The sequence below is a fragment of the Gymnodraco acuticeps genome, unplaced genomic scaffold (assembly GCF_902827175.1).
Source record: "Gymnodraco acuticeps unplaced genomic scaffold, fGymAcu1.1, whole genome shotgun sequence".
Classification (NCBI taxonomy): Eukaryota; Metazoa; Chordata; class Actinopteri; order Perciformes; family Bathydraconidae; genus Gymnodraco; species Gymnodraco acuticeps.
Genome location: NW_022990255.1, coordinates 127,732 through 150,054, shown reverse-complemented (window position 1 = coordinate 150,054; position 22,323 = coordinate 127,732). Strand labels below are relative to the sequence as shown.

The 22,323-nt window shown below is 43.2% G+C and overlaps 1 protein-coding gene across 1 annotated transcript; it reads left to right on the top strand.

Moving 5' to 3' along the window:
• The first annotated feature begins 332 nt into the window (after window positions 1-332).
• wdr32 (WD repeat domain 32) lies at window positions 333-19,734 on the top strand. The gene is made up of 7 exons (XM_034220610.1): window positions 333-984; window positions 3,732-3,845; window positions 6,100-6,297; window positions 12,021-12,223; window positions 12,575-12,655; window positions 14,688-14,833; window positions 15,973-19,734. Exons 1-7 carry the CDS (start codon window positions 515-517, stop codon window positions 16,342-16,344), a joined length of 1,584 nt encoding a protein of 527 aa, XP_034076501.1. The 5' UTR covers window positions 333-514; the 3' UTR covers window positions 16,345-19,734.
• The last annotated feature ends 2,589 nt before the right edge of the window (window positions 19,735-22,323 follow it).

Below are 22,323 nucleotides of genomic sequence, written 5' to 3'. Positions count from 1 at the left end.
GCATGCACCTGAAAATGGACAAGGAAGCGGATATTCGTCATTTCTTTAGCAAATTATTGCGTTTGTTTTGGTGAAAGCTAAACTGTTAAGTTAGTTAGAGTAAACACATTCAACTTCTGCCGGGGCCCTTCAACTTAAAACATTTATCGATACAAATTGATGATTTAGTTCTTAATTTCACTTGCTAAATCAGTGCTATATAATAAAACAAGGAGTAGCCTTTATAACATATTGATTTGATGTGTTTCGTTTTAAAAAGGTAGAAAAAAAACGAGTGTGTAATTTTATTTTGAAGGTGAATTCTGTTCTCTTCCGGTTGCATTTGTGTCGATTCGTGTTTGTGTTGACGCCGTGCTGCCAACATATAATTCAGTAGCCTGTGCGGGTAAAATCGCCCAACATGGCACCATAAAACTGGGTAAAAAACACGGTTTCATGCTCCACAGGTGACCGGAGTCAGGCAGCTTTTTTCCCGGGAAACACCGCCGCCTGTGCGGGGTCTGGAGCGGCGACAATGAGCTCGGAGCACCGGAGCGACAGCGAGGACGCGGCGGAGGAGGAGAGGCCCAACAGCGGCTCCAGCGACAAAGAGGAGGACCCCGACCTGGACGACTCGGATGCGGAGGATGAAATCGCCCCGACAGTGTCTCCTTCGCCCCCGGGGAGCGGTGGGATCAGGCCGGAGCGCAGAGCGAGGTCCACGGCGTCAGAAGCGGCAGGAGAGCCGCGCTGCGATCCTGCCGCGTCCACCGCGCCGCAGCCAGGGAGCGGCGAGGCGGCAAGCGCGGAGCTCCGCAGCGGCAACAGTGTGTTCTCCTGGCTGCAGAGCAGGACTATAAGACGGGGGGTGTTTGTGGACCCTGCCCGGGATAACTTCCGGACAATGACCAGTTTGTACTGCTCCATGAACCCGGCCGCGGAGTCTGTGAACCTGAGCACTCAGACCCATGGAGCGGTGTTCAACCTGGAGTACTCCCCCGACGGGTAAGAGGGTATTATGGGCCTTTAACCCCGAGTTATGCAGACAGGGAAGCGACTTTTTGAGTTGAGTTTATTAACAGTGCAATGCCTGGGTTAATTTCCCTATGCAATTTCCTGGGAAGAGCCTGGTGTAATCATCCTCACTGCTTCCATGTCTCTGGATTCACATCATCCAGGGATCACTTCACCTGTCAAGGAAATTGGATTGGACAGACAGACAAAATACATCTTTATAGAAATGTGAAATGTCTAAAATTAGATGCAAAACGACAAAAAATGACCACAAACGTCCTCAACCAGAAAGCACACACATAATGACTACAAATGACCCAAAACAACTACACAGAGATCTGAAGCGGCTGAAAATAGATTCCAAGCGACAACAAGGAAACACAAAATGACAAAATAGAGGGGTAAGAGGATATGTTGGGCCTTTGAGTTATGCAGACAGGTTACATACTTTTTGAGTTTATTACCCGTGCATGTTTCTGGAAAGTGCCTGAATGCACCGTACATTCATCCTCACATGCTTCCATCTCTCTGGACTTCACATCATCCAAGGATCACTTCCCCTGTCAAGGATATGCATGGGGAAACACAACACGATTATAAATAGACACTAAATGACCAGAGAGACAGATAAAAGGCCCAAAAACATACACCTCAAGGATGCAAACAACCATACACAGCTGCAAAGACATAAGAGGCAACTATTTAGAAACGTAAAATGTCAGAAATTAGATGCAAAACGACAAATAATGACCACAACCATAGTCAACCAGAAAGCATAACTACACCGAGATGTGAAGCGGCTGGAAATAGATTCCAAACGACAACAAGGAAACACAAAGTCACTCAAAATAGAGGCAACACGCTCTCCATTAAAGTTATGTTAGGACAGACTCCCCCGGTGCGTTAGAGCAGTGGCTCTCAACTGGTCAGGCCTCGGGACCCACTTGTTCCTTTGTCAATAGATCGCAACCCGAAATTTGAACCACTCAAATCTATTCAACAAAAAATCGTGCTGTAATGTATACGCCTTTCAGCATACAGTATTAATGAAAGTGAAGTGCAGTGCATATATCCCTTATATCCCTTCACAGAACTAAAGCATGCTTTTAAATAAGGTTTAATGAGATGATGGAATCAAAGATGAACTGTATAACATCAAAAGGCTCACATGCTGAAAACCCAACCCCAGCAGGGGGTCTGGGGGGATTCTCCCCCAGGAGATTTTTAGAAATACTAACATAAACTATGCATTCTGGTACTCTGAGAAGAAAATAAATACATCTATTACTACCCGACATATTAATAATATTGTATGCCATTGTTTGTTTTTCACTTAGTTCTGACAGCTTGCTGCTCCTCACAGAGAGAAGAGCAAAGAGGAGAGAGTCTGTGTGACTTACTTTAAATTGTGGGTAAGGGTAGATAGCCCCCATTGTTCTGTGACCTGTCAGTCATCAGACCGGGGGTCATATTTCATTATGTGTTCATTGTTATCTGAAGTTGTACTCATGGATGTATAAAGAAGAGTTCTACCGCAAAGTTATTCTCCGTGGGGACTTCCGGGAACACTCTTGATTCTGATTGGCCAGAAGACTCGAAAAAACATCAGCAAAGATGTTTTATTGAGAAGATGATCACTACGTGACAGAAGTAAAAGTAATACAAGTTTGACTTTTTAAAAAAAATTCTTCACTCATACATTTGCGACCCACTCGAAGCGGGTCCGCGACCCACCAGTTGAGAACCACTGCGCTAGATGATATTATGCCTTTAACCCAGAGTTATGCAGACGGGGTACTTTCTGAATGTATTACCAGTGCCGTTTCCTGGAAAGTGCCTGAATGCATTATTAAATTCATCCTCACTGCTTCCTCTCTGGAGCAAGGTTCGCTTCACCTCGCAGTCAAGGAATATGCACGGGGAAAAAACACAAAACTCAAGTTAAACCAACTTAAAGAGTAAAAAAAAACTAACTAATAGCTTCTACAAACAACCATAAACTGATGCAAAGACATACAATACATCTATTTAGAATTGTTACCTGTCAGAAATGAGATGAAAAATGACTAAAATTGACCACAAATTAACTAAAAAATATATTTTAACTGACAACAAGGAAGCGTAGGACTAAACATGGATGCAAAAGGACGAGGAGTTGATAGAAAACAATCACAGAGACACAGAACGAATGGTGTCTTTTGGAGAGACTTCGAAGAAGACAGTGTCAGGAGGACGAGCCATGTTTACCATGTTCTTATATATTAAAGGCATTCTTACATTTCTCTGAGCAAATTGCAGATACAGTATCTATCCGTACAGTAGCCCAAAATAATCATGCTTATGTGCCTGTGTACTTCGCTCCTTTAGTCTGCCATCAATTATTCCGTACATATATAATTGATCTTAGTTAGAAGTTGTTCTTGTGGGTTTATGCATTGTTGGAGCTGTTTGTGTTGAAAACCACGATAAGAAGATCTGCGGATTAGAATAGAATAGATAGGAAGCATTTATTGTCATTATACAACGAGAAGAGTAAAGCTACTCCTTTTTAAGGTGCAATCAAAACATTCAGAAAAGACAACAAAGACATGCAGCGTCATACATACATAAAATAATAACAAAATAAAATGCAGGACATAATTCAATAGCAAAATAACAAAGATTTATGGTTTGAAACGTGGCCCTGGACATCCCTTAGTTCGTCCTCTCGTGTGATTTACTCGTGTTTCCGTGCTCAGGTCGGTGCTGACGGTGGCCTGCGAGCAGACGGAGGTCCTGCTGTTCGACCCCATCTCCTCCCGACACATAAAGACTCTGACGGAGGCTCACGAGGACTGCGTCAACAACATCAGGTAAACAATCACACTGTACATTTCTGTTCTCACTCGTCCCCGGCTTGAGCTTCAACCTCAGGATCCATGTATCTGTGGTCCTCTCCAGAATGGAAGGAGTCATCACATACAGAGCATCAACTAGTTCCTGAACAGTGTCCTTCACATGCTGATATCCAAGAGAGGGAGTTACACAGTCACAAGATGGAGGAATAGAAAGCAGTATTCAATGTTTACTTCAGATTAGCTCCACGTCAGAAATGAGCATGCTTGTCATATGTCCATCTCCATAGAGGCTGAATCATCAACCTGTTAAGCCCGAAGGTCCCCGCCGGCGGGTACTTTAGTTTTTTTTTTTTCACGACACTGTGTCTCAGGGGATCTTAATATTTAAGAGCCTATTAATGTGTTATACCAGATTAACGGGAATAATCTCAGCTAACTGACGATACAAACCATGTTTACCAAAACAAAACACAAGTCTCATAAGAAGCATCTAAATGACCCTTGAGCGAAAAATGCTAACCTATTACTGCACCGATAATCACTCCTAGCTCCCTTATTACTTATCCTAGGTGCACATCCAACACATCGTTTATGATCGCAAGGAGACACAGAATCTCAAACTCGCGACGTTATCAACAAAAACGTACATCAAAACAAGTGGCGCTAGGTAGCCCACAACGCTAACATGGCTTACCTTCGTCTTTGTCTGGTCTAAACTGGTCTTCAATGGCAGTAAAACGATAAAAACGATGGTGTAGTTAATCCATAGGTTAATCCAATGTGACTGCGTCCCCTTTGAAATGTTCTGATAATCCATAAGCAATAAAACAGCTTTTCCGTTGCTTGATATCAGAGCAGCGATATTTCTCCCCTCTCCTGCAAGCTAGCATGCGCAGAGAGGCCACCATTTTTTTTTAACATGAGTGTGTGCGGGACGATTCCCCTCGATTCCATTGGCTCTGACGGTCAGAAAGAGATGTCACATGTCAACATCCAGCAAGGGGGGCCAGAGATATGGAAAATCCACCCAAATGGCCCCAGAAGAGGGTTTTTTTGCTAAATCTCTCTAAAAAGGTCAAATATCACTTGTTTTGCATCAATCTTGATACAGGGAACTTATTATATGTTGTACTTTGGATCCCTAAAGCTTTTAGTCTACTAACCCATCATCCAAGGTTAGTTTTCACTATAAGTACAAAATAGTTTTTGGACGGACACTATAATTTACAGTTTTTTACCATGTTCAATCTGAATTTTCTTTAAAATAGAAAACATCTATATTGAATCTGACTTCTCTACATCCAACTCACAGGTTTATCATTACTTTGAGAAAAAAGATTATTAATTTAACCCTTTTAGAAGGGAAGATATGGTCATTTGTTCTGGGAATGTCATGTTCGAGCCTGAGACCTGAAAAACAGGCTTGGGGCCTAACAGGTTAATCACATAGCTATCATACGCCTCAAACAGTCCTGATGCTCTTCTAGGTAATCACACATCCTGTCATGTTCACAGCTACAGTTGGGATACCTTTGTTATCATGTTACTCTCATGTTGGAAGTATTGTACAATGCCTTTGTCTTTTTATGCTGCTGCAACGCAAACATTTCAAATTGGGATCAATAAAGTACTTCTTATCTCTTATCTTATCATCGTCAGGGGGGGTCATAAAGTTCGCCTGCAGCATCCTGGCAGAAAAGGACACATTAAATTCAAAGTGCAGGGGTGAATACAATCAGCTGCTTTCCATATCTTAAAGGTCCCCTGTTATACTGTTCTTCATCAATATATCACAGGTCTCAGATATATAGCCTGTCTCTGATTGGCTGAAACACCAAACAGATCATTGCAGCATTACCCATAATCCCCTCTGTTTCAGCCCTGTTTCCAAAGTGCTGATTCTCTGTCTGTTACTTTAGATGAAAATAAGGAGCCCCTCCCCACGCCCCTCTGAGAGAGATTTGGTTACAAAGAACTCAATGGTGCTCTAGGAGGAGATTCAGGCGATAAGGTGGGGGTGGGGGGGGTTAATGTTGATGTAGAAGAGGGGACACATGTTGATGTAGAAGAGGGGACACATGTTGATGTAGAAGAGGGGACACATGTTGATGTAGAAGAGGGGACACATGTTGATGTAGAAGAGGGGACACATGTTGATGTAGAAGAGACATGAAGACATGAAGAAGAGGGGACACATGTTGATGTAGAGAGACATGAAGAAGAGGATTTTGCATAATAGGTGACCTTTAAAGTCTTCTTCTCCCTGCAGGTTTTTGGACAATCGTCTGTTCGCCACCTGCTCCGACGACACCACCATTGCATTGTGGGATCTGCGTAAGCTGAACTCGAAGGTGTGTTCGCTGCACGGCCACGCCAGCTGGGTGAAGAACATCGAGTACGACACCAACACCAAACTGCTCGTCACTTCGGGGTTCGACGGGAACGTCATCACGTGGGACACCAACAGGTGAGAGAGAGGAGATTTTAGGTTTAGTCATTGGACTCCTTTGTTTACTTCCTGAACATAGTGACATCACTTGCGCTGCTATTTGCTAGCGCTCCAACATATTGTACGTTTTCCTCAGTTTCCCCTCTCCTCTAGTGTGTTCTATAGGTTTTAGTGCATGTAAATGGTCTGCAAAGGCTAAAATCCCAGTGTCCCCATCAAAGGGAGTTTCTATCCCCCCCCCCCTCACAGTTAGGCCTGTCGCGATAAGCAATTAATTGACCTATCGTACGATAACAAAAAATGAACTCGATAACTTTTCTGACCTCGATAAATTGCCGTTTACATGCGTGTTTGTTTACATAAGGATGTGACCAGCATTTTAGCCCGGCGCGCTGTGGCTGCCGGCCCGGCGCGCCGTGAGGGGCGGGGCTCACACACAGCCAGGTCAGGACACTCCGCGCGCAGCGTAGCAGCCTAATGAATAATATAGAGACAAGCAGGAGACAACGTGTGACTTACTCGAGGGGAATTTGAAGTTAAATGGAATTGGTTGCAAAACCGAATACCACATCTCCGGTGTGGGAATATTTTGGATGTAAGCCAAATCAACGAGGCGAACCTACGGACTTGAATGAGCCGGGCGGTGTGTCGCATTTGTTTTAAAAAGGTAGCAACAAAAGCAGGCAATACGACCACCCTTAAACTGCACCTGAAACACAACCACCCCATTCCGCTTTCCCAGCTTGGAGCAAACACGGCAGCTGGAGATGGAGAGCCCCCACATTCCTGACTTACTTTATTTAAAAAAAAGTGTTCAGTGTGTTCTATAGGTTTTAGTGCAGGCATCCTCAAACTACGGACTCCGGTCCGGATCCGGACCGAACCAGCACTGTCTCCGGACTCTGAGCAAATTATACTTTTCATATGTATTATCTCTCTGTATTATATGTGAGACATCGCCACAACGCATTCGCAACGAGTCAAAATTCTCCGCTATGTCCACTGCAAACAGCGCTCTGCATGTCTGACTGTTCCACTGTGTTCCACCTGTGTGTGTCAACGCTTTGGTCCAATCACATTCAGCATCCAGTCAGCGTTTTTTTCCCCCAAACAATCTGCGAATCAGAGGCACAGTAGGGCGGGTCTTCGTGGAATGCGGGTGGGAAAAATGTGTGTGTCTCTTTCAACCTGTCTAAGTCAGAGCGAGAATTAAAACAAAAACAAAAAAAATTCAGAGCGAGAGTTAACAGCTCATCTAGTTCCATCTGTACTGTAGCTAGTAGCCTAGTTTCACCTACCGGGGTGGCAACTGACACCCTAAAAATAGGCCTTGCCACCCCAGCTGCCACCCCAGTTGGCAGCTTTGTTTTGAAAGAAAAGTTGTGGCTCATCGGACATTTATGAGAGAAAGTCTCTAATGTCCGAGTGCAAGTGAATGCAGCACAAGATGCACGTCATGTAACCCCTCCCCCGGTCCTGGCGCGAGCGTGGACATATGATTGGCGGCGATTTCATTTTTAACTGGACGGCGCAAAACGAGAAGCATTCGGACCCAAGCACTGAAGGAATGAGGTATTTGCGGTCTGACAGAGAAGAGACTGTCAGTGTGGCTGTACTCAGCATTGAATCAAAACGCACTAAAGCTGTTGATCTTAATACGTTTGTGAGGCGTTTTGCTGAACAAAATGGTAATCGCCGCATTCAGCTGTAATAGACAACTTGATGCTCTGCTCACGGATGAGCATACACAACTATTAAGATGATGACCTTACGTGTGTAAATATATTTTTTTCTTTGAGGGGGTCTGCCCCCAAAAAACTGTTTTAAGTCCTGAGAAAGTCAAATAAGACGGTGTTTAAAACTACACTGCCCAGCCAAAAAAAAGTAACCACTTTGATTTAACTAGGCCAGTAGGTAAGGACTTTCCACTGGATAATAACTGCAGTATAAAAGAATGCATGACTGAAGTGATGGAGACCATGTGAAGGCAAACAAAAAGAGGAAATAACAGGTCAAATCAAACAAATCCCCCTCTCAGATTCCACAGCAACCAGAAGAACATAAATACTGGCTGGTGATTTGATTCATCAGCTTTGTGATGGAATATAAAATGCACAGTGCATTTCCTTAGCTGTGGGTGAGTCCACTGACACCACTGACAATGCTCAGTTGCTGGTGTTTGTGAGTTTTTATGATGAGGCAAAGGGGGAGTTTGTTGAAGATGTGTTGGGCCTGACGAACCTCAGTGGACACACAAGGGGCAAGACATTTATAAAGCAATAATGGGAATGCTGAATGAAAGAGGGTGCAGCTGCCTTTATTCATAACTGTGCAGCTCTTACACTGCGACTCTGAGGGGTCAAGCACAGACACAATAACAATGAAAACTGCTGCATACAGATTATTTTTGTTTTTGCAACCTCGTGTTAAGAATCTTGTTGCAATTGTTTAAAAGTTTGAATGACCGTAATAAACGGACCTTTGTCTTATTGAAACATTTATTTTGGACCTTTAAGATTTGTATTTGAGTACCCCTGTTTTAGTGCATGTAAATGGTCTGCAAAGTCTAAACTCCCTCTGTCCCCTCCAGAGGGAGTTTCTCTCACACACACTCCCTGAAAGGCCTCAATTGGACTCCTTTTTAATTCCTGAATATTACATTACATTACATGTCACTGCATTGTTAGACGCTTTTATCCAAAGCGACTTCCATACATTCAGTACTGAGGACAATCCCCACAGGAGCAATTTGGGGTGAAGTGTCTTGACATGCTGACTGCAGCGGGGTTTGACCCCCTGATTCAAAGTCCAGCATACTATCGACTGAGCCACAGCCGCCTGTTGAATATAGTGACATCATTACAGAACACTTAATAATAAATAATAATACATTTAATTGATATAGCGCTTCTCATCTGCCAAGACAAATCTCGAAGTGCTTCACAACAAAGGACACTGATAACATTTGAGGGATAAAAATAAAAAAAAGTCGGAGATAACAATGGCAGTACTCCAGGTGTGCCATGCTCAAAGTTTATTGGAAGGCCTGCCGAAAGAAGAGGGTCTTAAGGCCGGTTTTGAAGACCTCGGTGGAAGGGGCAGATCTCAGCTGATCTGGGTGGGAGTTCCAGAGGCGCGGGGCGAATGAGCAGAAGGCTCGGTCTCCTATTGTTCGGAGACGTGTGCGGCGGGGATGTAAAGAACAGGAGCGGAGAGAGCGGGGAGATGTCTGTGTGCGGATGAGGTCACAGATTATTGCAAAAATCATAATCTCGATTATTTGTCAATAATTTATATCACGATTATTAAAAACGATTATCCATTTACTTTGAAAACATCCATTTATTGAAAAAAGAAATGTGAACAGAATGTTTTTAACAGTTGATTACCCTGAACTTTAAGTAGAATTCAACTGAAAAACCAATACAAAAAAAAAAAAGTCGTTTTATTTCGATGACGTTGTTTTCGTTGCAAGCCAAAATCGTAATTGCGATTTAAAATACGATTAATTGAGCAGCCCTATCACAGAGGTATTTTGGGCTTTGTCCATTCAGGGCTTTGTACGTGAGGAGCAGAACCTTAAACTGGATCCTGTAGTGGACTGGGAGCCAGTGTAGTTGTGCAAGTATGGGGGTTATGTGTGGCGTGTGGCACAGTGGATCGAGCGCTGGTGTTCAAACCCCACTGCAGTCAGCATGTCGTTGTGTCCCTGAGACACTTCACCCCAAATTGCTCCGGTGGGGATTGTTTCTTTGGATAAAAGCGTCTAACAAGTAACATGTAATGTGTGCAGACCTGTTTGCACCGGTGAGAACTCTGGCTGTACTGTTCTGGACAAGTTGCAGGCGGTGATGGATTTGGCGGGGAGACCGGAGAGGAGTGCATTGCAATAATCTAGTCCTGTCTTTCGGTGTCATCAGTTGAGTGAGGGCTTCAGTCGGGAAATGTTTTTCAGGTGAAAGAAGGAGGTCTTGGTGATGTGTTTGATGTGGGCTTGGAAAGACGGAGTGGGGTCAAACCTTACACCGAGGATGGTGACAACGCAGGAGAGAGAAATGAGCTGACCATCAAGGGAGGGGCTGATGTTGGCGGCCTTGGCAAGCTGGTCGGTGGAGCCTATCAGGATTGCCTCCGTCTTGCTGCTGTTGCGCTGGAGCTAGTTGGTGGTCATCCAGGAGCGGATGTCTTCCAGGCAGGTGTTTAGTGTTTGGATAGTATCGGTGGTATTGGGTTGTGTTTTGATATAGACTGGGTGTCGTCAGCATAGCGGTGGAAGTTGATGTTATGTCTGATGATATGACCCAGAGGTACTAGATAGATTACACTTGTGCTTCTATTGGCTAGCGCTCCAACACATTGTACGTGATAGGCTAAGGGGCGGGACATCTCTAAGCGGTTGACCAATCCCAACAGAGCCGACCACCAGCTAACCAATCAGAGCAGACTGGGCTCTGGTTTCAGACAGAGGGTGAAGAGAAGTGCTGCAGCATGAGATGAATAAAGAGCTTTTTCAACATTGCTATCACTTAATATTGAACCAGGATCTAAAACGTCAAAACTAATAAATCTCTGTCTTTATAAAAGCCCTTTCCCTTCAAGCCGATGTCAAATAAAACCTTCCCCTTTATCTCTGTACGGTTTTGTAAATGGGTTTTCTGGCTGTGATTGGACATGATTCCTCCTGAAGAGCTGGAGTTTCTCTCCCTCTAGACCAGTGGTTCTCAACTGGTCAGGCCTCGGGACCCACTTTTGGGTCGCGACCCACCAGTTGAGAACCACTGCTCTAGACAGGCCCTTTGTTTCCAAGCCATTCTAAAGAGAATACCGCTTTTGTTTGCCATTTGCTTTGTATGGTTTTATTTTTTATTTTGGTGTCTATTATGAGAACGTGTTTACTTCTCTCATTTACTCAGTTTTTTTATTTACATTGTTGTTGTTTTCTTTCATGCTGGGGTATATTTGATCTGCTTGTTGGCAGTCTGGTTTAAATGTGCACTGTTGCATCTACAGCAGTGCTTCTCAAAGTGTGGTCCGCGGACCACTGGTGGTCCGTGAGTATACTGTAGAGCAGAAACACTGCTCTACAGTATGTATTTGACTGTCCAATGACATTCTGTATGATTGTTCTTTATAATGTAAACATTCAAAAATAAAGTTTTAAAGGACAGACGGATAAAAAAAATAAGAGAATACCTCTGATCAGTGTTTCCGCCAGACCAGGGCTGAGAGGGCGTCCACCCTGAGAGCGGGGGGGGGGTTGTCACGTCGTGTCACATGACTTGAATTTTGAATTGAGCCGTCCCTTTATAGATACTATCTCTTTACGTATTAGTGATGGGAATTCCGGCGCTTCTTAGTGAGCCGGATCATTTGGCTCGGCTCACTAAGAAGAGCCGGCTCCCAAACGGCTCTTCATGTTACCACAGTTCACCACGGAGCCTCAGTTTCGCCGCTGCGAGGCTCCGGCGCTCCACTAGCACCCCCCGCCAAGGCTCGCCGGCAGTACACTTTCGGTCACAGGAACACGCTTTGCTGGTGGCGAAAATAATCCCACCAGACTCCTTTCCCCCTCCAACAGAAGGACGTCCTTGTCCTTTTTCCTTTTCGTCATTTCAAGCGATAAAAACTCGATCTTCTCTCGAATTATAGATTTTTTGTCAAATGACGGCAAGACGCCCCCCTGGCGGAAACGCTGCCTCTGATCTATTAAGCCCTCAAACCTCCTGTTTGTCCCTCTGCAGGTTCACGGAGGACGGCTGCCCGCACAAGAAGTTCTTCCACACGCGGTACCTGATGAGGATGCGCCTGACGCCCGACTGCTCCAAGATGCTCATCTCCACGTCCTCGGGGTACCTGCTGATCCTGCACGACCTGGACCTCACGCAGTCTCTGGAGGTCGGCAGCTACCGCATGCTGCGAGCCCGGAGGACCCCCCTCAGCTCGGGTAGGGAAACACTCACCAGCAAGATTCCAGATTCAAGGGTTTTATTGTCTTATGCACAAAGCTAGTGTGGAAATAGCAATGAAAATCTTATGACACACATTGCATGGATACAAATGCATTGTTTTTAACAGTACTTGCTGAGCCCTGGTGTTTTTATAGAAACCTGAAAAATTACATTTATTGTGTTTTACGTTGTTATTGTATCTTGTAATATTAAAATGAAGACTTTCCATATTTCAGGCTGGTTCCATTATTGAAATCCTTCGTTGACTCACCATGAGCATCTGTTGTTATTGTCCTCTCGATTGTGATTTGTTGTAATTAAAACGTTTATTTATTTCCGCCCCTCAGACGGAGGCTCGTCAGCGTCTCGGTCGGCAGGAACTCCTCGTCACGGAAACGACTCGAGCAAGATCCACGCTCCCAGAGAAGGTCAGAGGAAAACATATCTCATCATCATAAAGTCAGCCTGAAGCATCCTTTGTGCTCCAGTCAGTCCTCTCAGTAAACACAGAGCTGAATCCAGATCCGATGCTCGCTGAAGGCTCTCAGGTTTTCTCTCAGTGATCGTGTTGTTATGTTCAATGTTTGTTTTTCATGTATTGTGTCTTGATATTTGTCTGTTGGTGTTACACATGGAGCTGCCGTGAAGCAAGGAGCATTGGTTGTTTTTGATCTGACCATTAAAGGTCACCTATTGTGCAAAATCCACTTCTTCATGTCTCTTCTACATCAACATGAGTCTCCACTTCTTCATGTCTCTTCTACATCAACATGTGTCCCCTCTTCTTCATGTCTCTTCTACATCAACATGTGTCCCCTCTTCTTCATGTCTCTTCTACATCAACATGTGTCCCCTCTTCTTCATGTCTCTTCTACATCAACATGTGTCCCCTCTTCTTCATGTCTCTTCTACATCAACATGTGTCCCCTCTTCTTCATGTCTCTTCTACATCAACATGTGTCCCCTCTTCTTCCATGTCTCTTCTACATCAACATGTGTCCCCTCTTCTTCATGTCTCTTCTACATCAACATGTGTCCCCTCTTCTTCATGTCTCTTCTACATCAACATGTGTCCCCTCTTCTTCATGTCTCTTCTACATCAACATGTGTCCCCTCTTCTTCATGTCTCCTCTACATCAACATGTGTCCCCTCTTCTTCATGTCTCTTCTACATCAACATGTGTCCCCTCTTCTTCATGTCTCTTCTTCATCAGCATGTGTCCCCTCTTCTTCATGTCTCTTCTACATCAACATGTGTCCCCTCTTCTTCATGTCTCTTCTACATCAACATGTGTCCCCTCTTCTTCATGTCTCTTCTACATCAACATGTGTCCCCTCTTCTTCATGTCTCTTCTTCATCAGCATGTGTCCCCTCTTCTTCATGTCTCTTTCTACATCAACATGTGTCCCCTCTTCTTCATGTCTCTTCTACATCAACATGTGTCCCCTCTTCTTCATGTCTCTTCTACATCAACATGTGTCCCCTCTTCTTCATGTCTCTTCTTCATCAGCATGTGTCCCCTCTTCTTCATGTCTCTTCTACATCAACATGTGTCCCCTCTTCTTCATGTCTCTTCTACATCAACATGTGTCCCCTCTTCTTCATGTCTCTTCTACATCAACATGTGTCCCCCTCTTCTTCATGTCTCTTCTACATCAACATGTGTCCCCTCTTCTTCATGTCTCTTCTACATCAACATGTGTCCCCTCTTCTTCATGTCTCTTCTACATCAACATGTGTCCCCTCTTCTTCATGTCTCTTCTACATCAACATGTGTCCCCTCTTCTTCATGTCTCTTCTACATCAACATGTGTCCCCTCTTCTTCATGTCTCTTCTACATCAACATGTGTCCCCTCTTCTTCATGTCTCTTCTACATCAACATGTGTCCCCTCTTCTTCATGTCTCTTCTACATCAACATGTGTCCCCTCTGTGGAAAGAGACTCTGAAAATTTCAGGAACAAAGATTCTCTCTCTTTTTGATCCATTTCTATAAAAACCTGTCTGAAAATGAGCTGATCAGATTTTGGCCACTTTATGATGTCATAACGATGTTTGGTCTTGTGTAACCATTAGCCAATCAGCAGCCAAGGTAACCCCCCCCCCCCCCCCTTATCACCTGAATCTCCTCCTAGAGCTCCATTGAGTTCTTTGTAACCAAATGTCTCTCAGAGGGGCGTGGGGAGGGGCTCCTTATTTTCATCTAAAGTAACAGACAGAGAATCAGCACTTTGGAAACAGGGCTGAAACAGAGGGGATTATGGGTAATGCTGCAATGATCTGTTTGGTGTTTCAGCCAATCAGAGACAGGCTCTGTATATATCTGAGAACTATAATATATTGATGAAAAACAGTATAATAGGGGACCTTTGAAGTATTATCGTATCTGAGGTTCTGCCAGTGTAATAATTAAGGAGACTATAAGACCCTCTCCTCTCCTCTCCTCCCTCCTCCCTCAGGTCTGTCTCCCAGGAACAGTCTGGAGGTTTTGACTCCAGAGATCCCTGGAGAGAGGGACAGAGGGAACTGCATCACGTCTCTGCAGCTGCACCCGAAGGGCTGGGCGGCGCTGATCCGCTGCTCCAGCAACATGGACGACCAGGAGGTACAAAAACATCCTCATGTTTATTCATCTGAAGTTAGATACCTGTTAATGCATCTAGATCAGGGATGGGCAACTTGGATGGTGGTGGGGGCCACATCATTTATGTACTGGCCACCAAGGGGCCGCAGATTCACTTGAAACACACACACACACACACACACATGCATATAAACACACAAATTCCATGTATTGTATGTAATTATTAACAAATATGTCTTTCATTGACATTTTTCAATCTTTCAGGGAACATCCTCTAATAAGCTCACTAAACAAATATCAGTTCACAGACATGTTATTTCATTTTTACAAGTGGCATGTTTGTATTGAACAGGTTATTTAACAGTGGAATAAAACTATTTTAAACTTTTGGAAAGCACGGGAAATGTGTGTGCGCTAGTGGAGCCTCGCAGATGGGGGTGCTGCAGCCCCCTCAGGAGCTCCAACAAGCCGTGTAGGATAGAGAGTGAATACACATACTATACAGAGATGCTGTGAGAAACCAATGTGAGTTTGGAACATTGAACAATGTAAATCTATTCGAGTAGACCTCAACAATGGAGTTATGATCAATAGAAATGGCCATGACCTGTAACGTCACAGCAGGCATAACAGCCGGTGTTTCTTGTGAGTGTTTCCATGGGAATATTTGCCCATCCCTGATCTAGATCTATGCAACTTCATCATTATTCTGCGTTTATTTAGGAAAACCAACAGACATCTGCACGTCCGCTGCAACCATCAGTTATTTAAATTACAGATTTTCATTTTTGCAGTTGCATTTTTATACATTTTAATATATTGGTTTTTATTCTATACCAGCTTTTTAATATATATTCCTTTGACTTTTTTAAATGGTGTTTTACATGTGTGTTTTTTTGCTGTGAAGCCCTTTGCCTTGTGTTGAAAAGACCCCTGCCTAATCTAATCCGGCTACATTTACACATGCTTTGCTGTTAACCGATAAACAAGAATAATGATAATAATTCATTTAAATCTCCCCTAAAAGGAGTTGCAGTAAGGGATGCTTTACTATTAACCAAAAATTGTCATTTTTAGAGCACTAACGTTCTTCTTGAAACTTTGTCCTAAATCTTTTGTAAATGTCTTACATTGTGCTCTATAACCCCCCCTCTCTCCAGTGGACCTGTGTGTACGAGTTCCAGGAAGGCGCCCCCTCTCGCCCACTGGTCTCCCCCCGCTGCTCGCTCCGCCTCACTCACTACATCGAGGAGGCCAACGTGGGCCGGGGCTACATCAAGGAGCTGTGCTTCAGCCCCGACGGGCGGCTCATCTGCTCCCCGTACGGCTACGGCGTGCGGCTGCTGGCCTTCGACGAGAGCTGTGGCGAACTGTCCGACTGCCTGCCCGTGCAGACCTCCGTGCTGAGGGAGATCCGCTCGCTCTACTCCCACAGCGACGTGGTGCTCACCACAAAGTTCTCCCCCACGCACTGCCAGCTGGCCTCAGGGTGTCTCAGCGGCCGCGTGGCCCTCTACCAGCCCAAGTTCTAACGGAAAGAACCGCGATCTGCAGACCTGGGGCAGAAACACTGATCAGGGTTCATGTGCAAGTGGAGAAACGTCCAGAAATAGTCGATTTCTACGATTTCTCTCTACCAGCCCAAGTTCTAACAAAAAGAACCACGCTCTGCAGACCTGGAGCAGAAACACTAGTCAAGGCTCAATCACTCAATCTTCATTGGTTCATGTGCAGGTGCAGAAAAAGAGTCAATTTCAAAGGTTTTAAACTCCTAAAATCTAAAATATGCAGATGTCTCTTGTGCAAAGACTAGGATTAACCAGGACTGTACGCTACTTAGTTAAAAACGTTTAAAACTTGGCACAAAAATGAGTCAAAAGCACGACTTTAAACCTTGCTTTTGCAGAAGTTGCAGAAGAAGTGTATGACTAATCAACTTAGGAAGTATACCAAATCCACAAATGAGTCGAGTTTAAAAGGGTCAGCAACAACATTTATACCAATTAGTTTAATTAAATTGACAATATTGAGTTTAATCGCCAATAATTCTGCAAAAAAAAAACACTTTAAACTTTGCGTTACTTGGAAAAACGTCCTTAAGCATAAAAAAAGGAATGATCTACTATAGAAATAACCCAAAACCACAAAGAAGTCACCTTGTAAGCAGCCAGATCTAATGTCTAATTGTTAATATGGATTTTTTTGGTATACTGAAAGCAAAACAATCGAGGGATATTTCCCAATAAATCAAAAATCTTTAGGATCCCTGAATTACTTTTCCTAGCATTTGTTTTAAAGTGCTCAATTGGACCAGAAGTCTGGAGTATTTTAAATATTCTGCCTGATGTGTGATGTAAAAGGAAATATTTAGGTTTCTCTGCCACACAACTCTTCAAAAGCTCCTTCAAAAAGATCTAAAGATATTCAACTAAAGTTCTTCTGAACCCAGGTCTGCAGCTGTGACACAAACTAAAGAGGAAGAAGAGGAGGAGTGGATTTAAACTTTAAAAACGACATTTTTGGGGCTTTGCAAACAGACTCCTGAAAGCCCGACTGTTGAAGCTTAAAAAAAAACGTTGTGGATTTTTTTTCGTACTAAAATCGGGAGGAAAACTGATTTTGGAGACTTCCAGATGTTTCCGTCTCGGGATACAAACACTAAAAATGTTAATTTAACAACAACAGGAAGTGGCTGCGTGACGCCTTCTCTCCACAGGTGCTCCAAATCTGACCTTCGTAGTTAAAGGACCTCATCACACACACACACACGTTTCTCTTAGTTTTTACTGTTTTTTTTATTGTTGTCCGCACTTGTTCACGGTGTTTGTTTATTTGTTTCGTGTTAAAATTACTTCACAGTTTGTCCACTTTTAATCTAAATCCTCAAACAAAACATGTAATTTCATGAAAAGTATCTTAAAGTTTCCCACTTTGACATTCTTCAGACCCATTTCCAAGATAATACTCTCCTCAATTACATATGTCTTCTCTAATAAATACAGCTGACATTATTCTGAATCGTCCTTGATACATGAAGCCCCTTTTGTCCAACAATTTTAGTTTGCATCTGTTGCCTCAGCGTTGTTCGTTTAACCTTAAAATAGTAAATACTTTGACTTGTTTTTTCTTGTTTGATCACCTTGTAAATCACTGTTCGGCTTTTTCTCCCCCGTCCCTGTTTTGCATCAAATCCAATCCCAAATGGATGACTTCTACGGTCCCGCTGTTGTTCATTCTCTCTCTTTTAAACACGCTTTAGGAGCCCAACACACACACATGTTTAATTGTCTCATGCAGAATAGAAATTAGGTTGATTTAAAAGATAGATATTACTACTATGCATCTCTGTCTTTATGAAGATTCTCCCTCTTCTCTCCAGGAGCTTTAGATGCCAACATGTGTTTTGTAAGCTGGGAATTTAATTGAAACTATTATGGGTGTTAAAAAAACTTTTTTTTAAATTTGAATTTAATTTAAAACAATTAATTGACATTCTTTCGAAATACACTTATGCTTCTTGCAGAAAGGAAGCCGGTTAGCTCGACTTAGCTTAGCACAAAGACTGGAAACAGGGAAAAGTCTGTTTTAAAAAAAAACGTTGTTGTTTTTTTGTGATTTGATGTATTGGAAATATTATTATTTATACAGTACACCTTTTCGAATGTACTTTTTTGGCGCCTGGAGCACCACAAGCTTTCTAGTTCCATACAATTCAATTTATTTTTGAGTGAAATCTTCCCTTTTTAAGGCCTCGAATCATCACGTAATATCTTATATAACTGTATAACCTGTATACAATTGGAAATGTAAAAAATGTTGTTTTGGGAGGGTTACGGACCAGACTACTTCCTGGTTGATAACAAATCAACTCTCTGGAGTGAGACAACAAAGAAACAGTCCGGGATGTAACCTTCCTCATTAAATCTTGTTTTAACATTTCAGTTTTGGTACAAAATGTCAGAAATTCAAAAAAAGTGTCCATCCTAGTTCTCAAATTAAAAGGTGATATCTTTAAATGTCTTGTTTTATCAGTAAAAAAACCCCAAAGATATTCACTTCAATATGATATCAGAGAAAAGCTCTGGATTTAGTAACTTAAGGGAAGCATTTAAAGACATTTTTGCATTAAATATTTTTTGTGTCAATCAACTAATCGTTTTAAACAGGTTTAGCTATTTCAAATGTATGCTAAGCTAAAAAACGTTGTGCTAAACTAAGCTAATAACTTTGTGCTAAGCTAATAACTTTGTGCTATGCTAAGCTAATAGCTGCTAGGTGTGGCTTCGTATCAACCTTCTAAAAACGCACTGCAAGAGAGTGTAAAAAGGATATTTCCAAAAAACTTTTGAAAACAAAAAATACTGGATTTACACTTATTTAATTTGAGGTGAAAATAAGAAAATCTTCTGAACATAGGTAACTCATATTATAATTTAAATTCCCAGCTCACGCCATGGTCCTGTTTGTAAAGAGGAAGGATGCTTTTCACACTTTGTACCTTTTTGTTTCAGTCTCTTCGTCTAATTTCAGTCAATTTAGGGACTTTTTTTCATGAATATTTAGCATTTGTAGCATATAAATATTAATCTGTCTGAACTGGGGTTTTTTCGGGCTGCCACGCTGTATAACGCTGTCATGTTTTATCTGCCATTTTCACTTCAGGTATTGCAACTGAAAAACTGGGATTATTTTTATGATTTTGATCTATTTTTGTTATTTTTTTAATGTCCCACTCTGGGTTTTTTTCTTTGTGGATTCATTGAATGTTCTCGATGGTTTCTGGTGTCACGTCTTGAGGACAAGAGACGAAGAACTTATTTTCTCTGTTTCCTAAACTGCTTAAAACTGAAAGTAATCCCGACAATGAAGCTGAAATGGTACTTATTATCACTGAAATAAAAAGGTTAGCTTGTTTTGCACTGCTTATTGTTTGAGTCCAGTTTGTGTTGTTCTTCAGGAGAAAAGGGATAGTTTGGAGGTTTTAAAAACAACAAGGCTTTCCTACTCTCGGAGTGTGCCCTCATACCAAAACGTAGATTTCCCCCGTAAAATGTTATTGTGATGCCAGAAAAAAATATTTCTGTTCTTCAAAAACGGTATAATTACTCCAAAAATATAAAAATGTTGTCAAATAGAGCGTCAGACGGCAGAGAAAGCTTTGTTTTTACGGAGCTCCGACGTCACGTTGTTGTTTACCTTTGCGGCGCCATCTTGTATACGGGCGTCATGATTTATCTTGTATCAGAGCCACAGTATAGAGCGGTGCAGGGATGACGTATTTACCCGGAAGTAAGCTGCGCATGGGTTCCCTCGTCAAAAAAGCAATGGGATTTCTCCATAGGATTTAGGAAATAGCGCGAAATAATAATAATAAATTGTAGTGCGATAGCGCTTTTCTTGAACCCAAAGACGCTTTACATTTGGGAGGGAGGTTAGACAAACAAAACAAAAACAAAGCCAAAAAAAAACAAAACAGAAAAGTGGTCAGGAGGAAGTTGGTTGAGAGGGGGGGCGGCTTATGGATACAGAGTTGAAGAGGTGGGTTTTGAGGCGGGACTGGAACAGGGTGAGGGACTCAGACTCACGGAGGTCTTGGGGGAGGGAGTTCCAGAGCTTCGGGGCTGCCACAGAGAAGGCTCTATCCCCGAAGCTCCGGAGTTTGGCCTTGGGGATGGAAAGCAAACCGGCTGAGGTGGATCTGAGGGACCGGGGTGGTTGGTAGAGGATGAGGAGTTCAGTGAGGTAGGGGGGGGGGGCCAGATGGTGGAGGGCTTTGAAAGTGAGGACCAGGAGTTTGTAATGGATGCGGTGTAAAACGGGCAGCCAGTGGAGTCCTTTGAGGACCGGGGTGATGTGATGCCATGATTTGGTGTGGGCGAGGAGTCTGGCGGCTGCGTTCTGGACACGCTGGAGTCTACTGAGGGGTGTGGAGCTGATGCCGTAGAGAGGAGTGAGTTGCAATAGTCAAGGCGGGAGGAGATGAAGGCGTGAATGAGTCGCTCAGCTGCAGGGCAGGTGAGAGAGGGACGGAGTTTGGCAATATTGCGGAGGTGGAAAAATGAGGTTTTTACAACTTGACGGATGTGGGGCTCGAGGGAGAGGGTGGGGTCAAATATAACGCCAAGGTTGCGTGCCTGGGTGGAGGGGGAAACAGGGGTGCCATCAATGGTGACTGTCAGGTTGGGGGTTTTGCTGAGGGTGGATTTGGAGCCGATGAGGAGGAGTTCAGTTTTATTGCTGAAATAAGGTCTGTGGAAAACGAACCTGTTTGATAAATGCACGTTTTGTTCAGCCGGATAATCTCCACATGTCTACCCTGTCTCTATAATTTTCGAATAATCAAAAATGTAATCGCCAGAAGCAAAATGCTAACGTTATGCTATAAAGGAACTACAGCAGGGTCGCTGCTTCAACGTCATGCCAACTTCAGATCCATATTCAAAACACACAGATTCAAAATGGTCCAAGTTGAAGAGTTTGTTTGAACAGTTTGCAGGAGGCAGGGGGTGTTTCTCAATCGCGAGGATGCTGGCTTGGTAGTCGCGTACTTCCAAGTCACTTCCTTCAGAAACGAAGCCAGTATGCTTCCAAGCCACGGCTTTGGAAAATGAAGAAGAATGGAACAGACTAACAAGTGTGCCACTCTCTAACGGTTTCAACATAAACTGTACCGAAAATAAATACGATGTCTATCTAATTATGAACTTGCTTTACTTTCACAGAACACATTTTTGGTGATAACAAACAAATGTAACAAAGTAACATATTTACCAACACATGTTCTACGCCACTACATACTTACATTTAAATGTGCTGCGTCGGTTCAGCCATTCTCCGCAAGGTTTTTTTAAATTGGTCCGTGCGCAAAGCATTGTGGGGATTTTAAGGACGCGAAGTCGATTACCCTCGAAATTTCCCCCAAACCAAGGACACGGCCTCGGTGGAATTCCAAGTATGCTGGAGATTGGAACAGTCCTTCGGCGGCACTCGATGACGTAGCATCCTTGAAATATTGGCTTGGAAGCCAGAATCCTCGAGATTGAGAAACGGCCCGGTACTTGCTTTCAAGCAGAACAGGGCAAACAAACTTAGAGGAGTGTTTACGTGTTCGGCGTAATGACGTACAACGGCCTCGACAACTTCTGTAGTCCTATTCAGCCACTTGGTAACAACCATCGTTTTTCAGACACGTCAACTCTTCAGAAATCACCAGTGGGGTCACAGCTGATGGATTTAATGTCGAAGAACAAAACGTGATCGGTCTCTTCAATGTGTCTCAACCACAGACCTGATTTCCAGATATTTTATGAGACGAGGGAACAGGAAGTGCTAAAATGCTAAAAACTCACTACTTTGTTTTAGGACTTGTCACCACTCTATTACACCTGCAGGATTGTCCCTCAAAAACCCCTGTATAGTTTGTCGGGGGAAAAAAGTCATTGTGTAGTATTTTGAAAATACCAATACAAAAGTAAAAAGCTTCAACCTGTGCACAAAGACCAGACAGATCA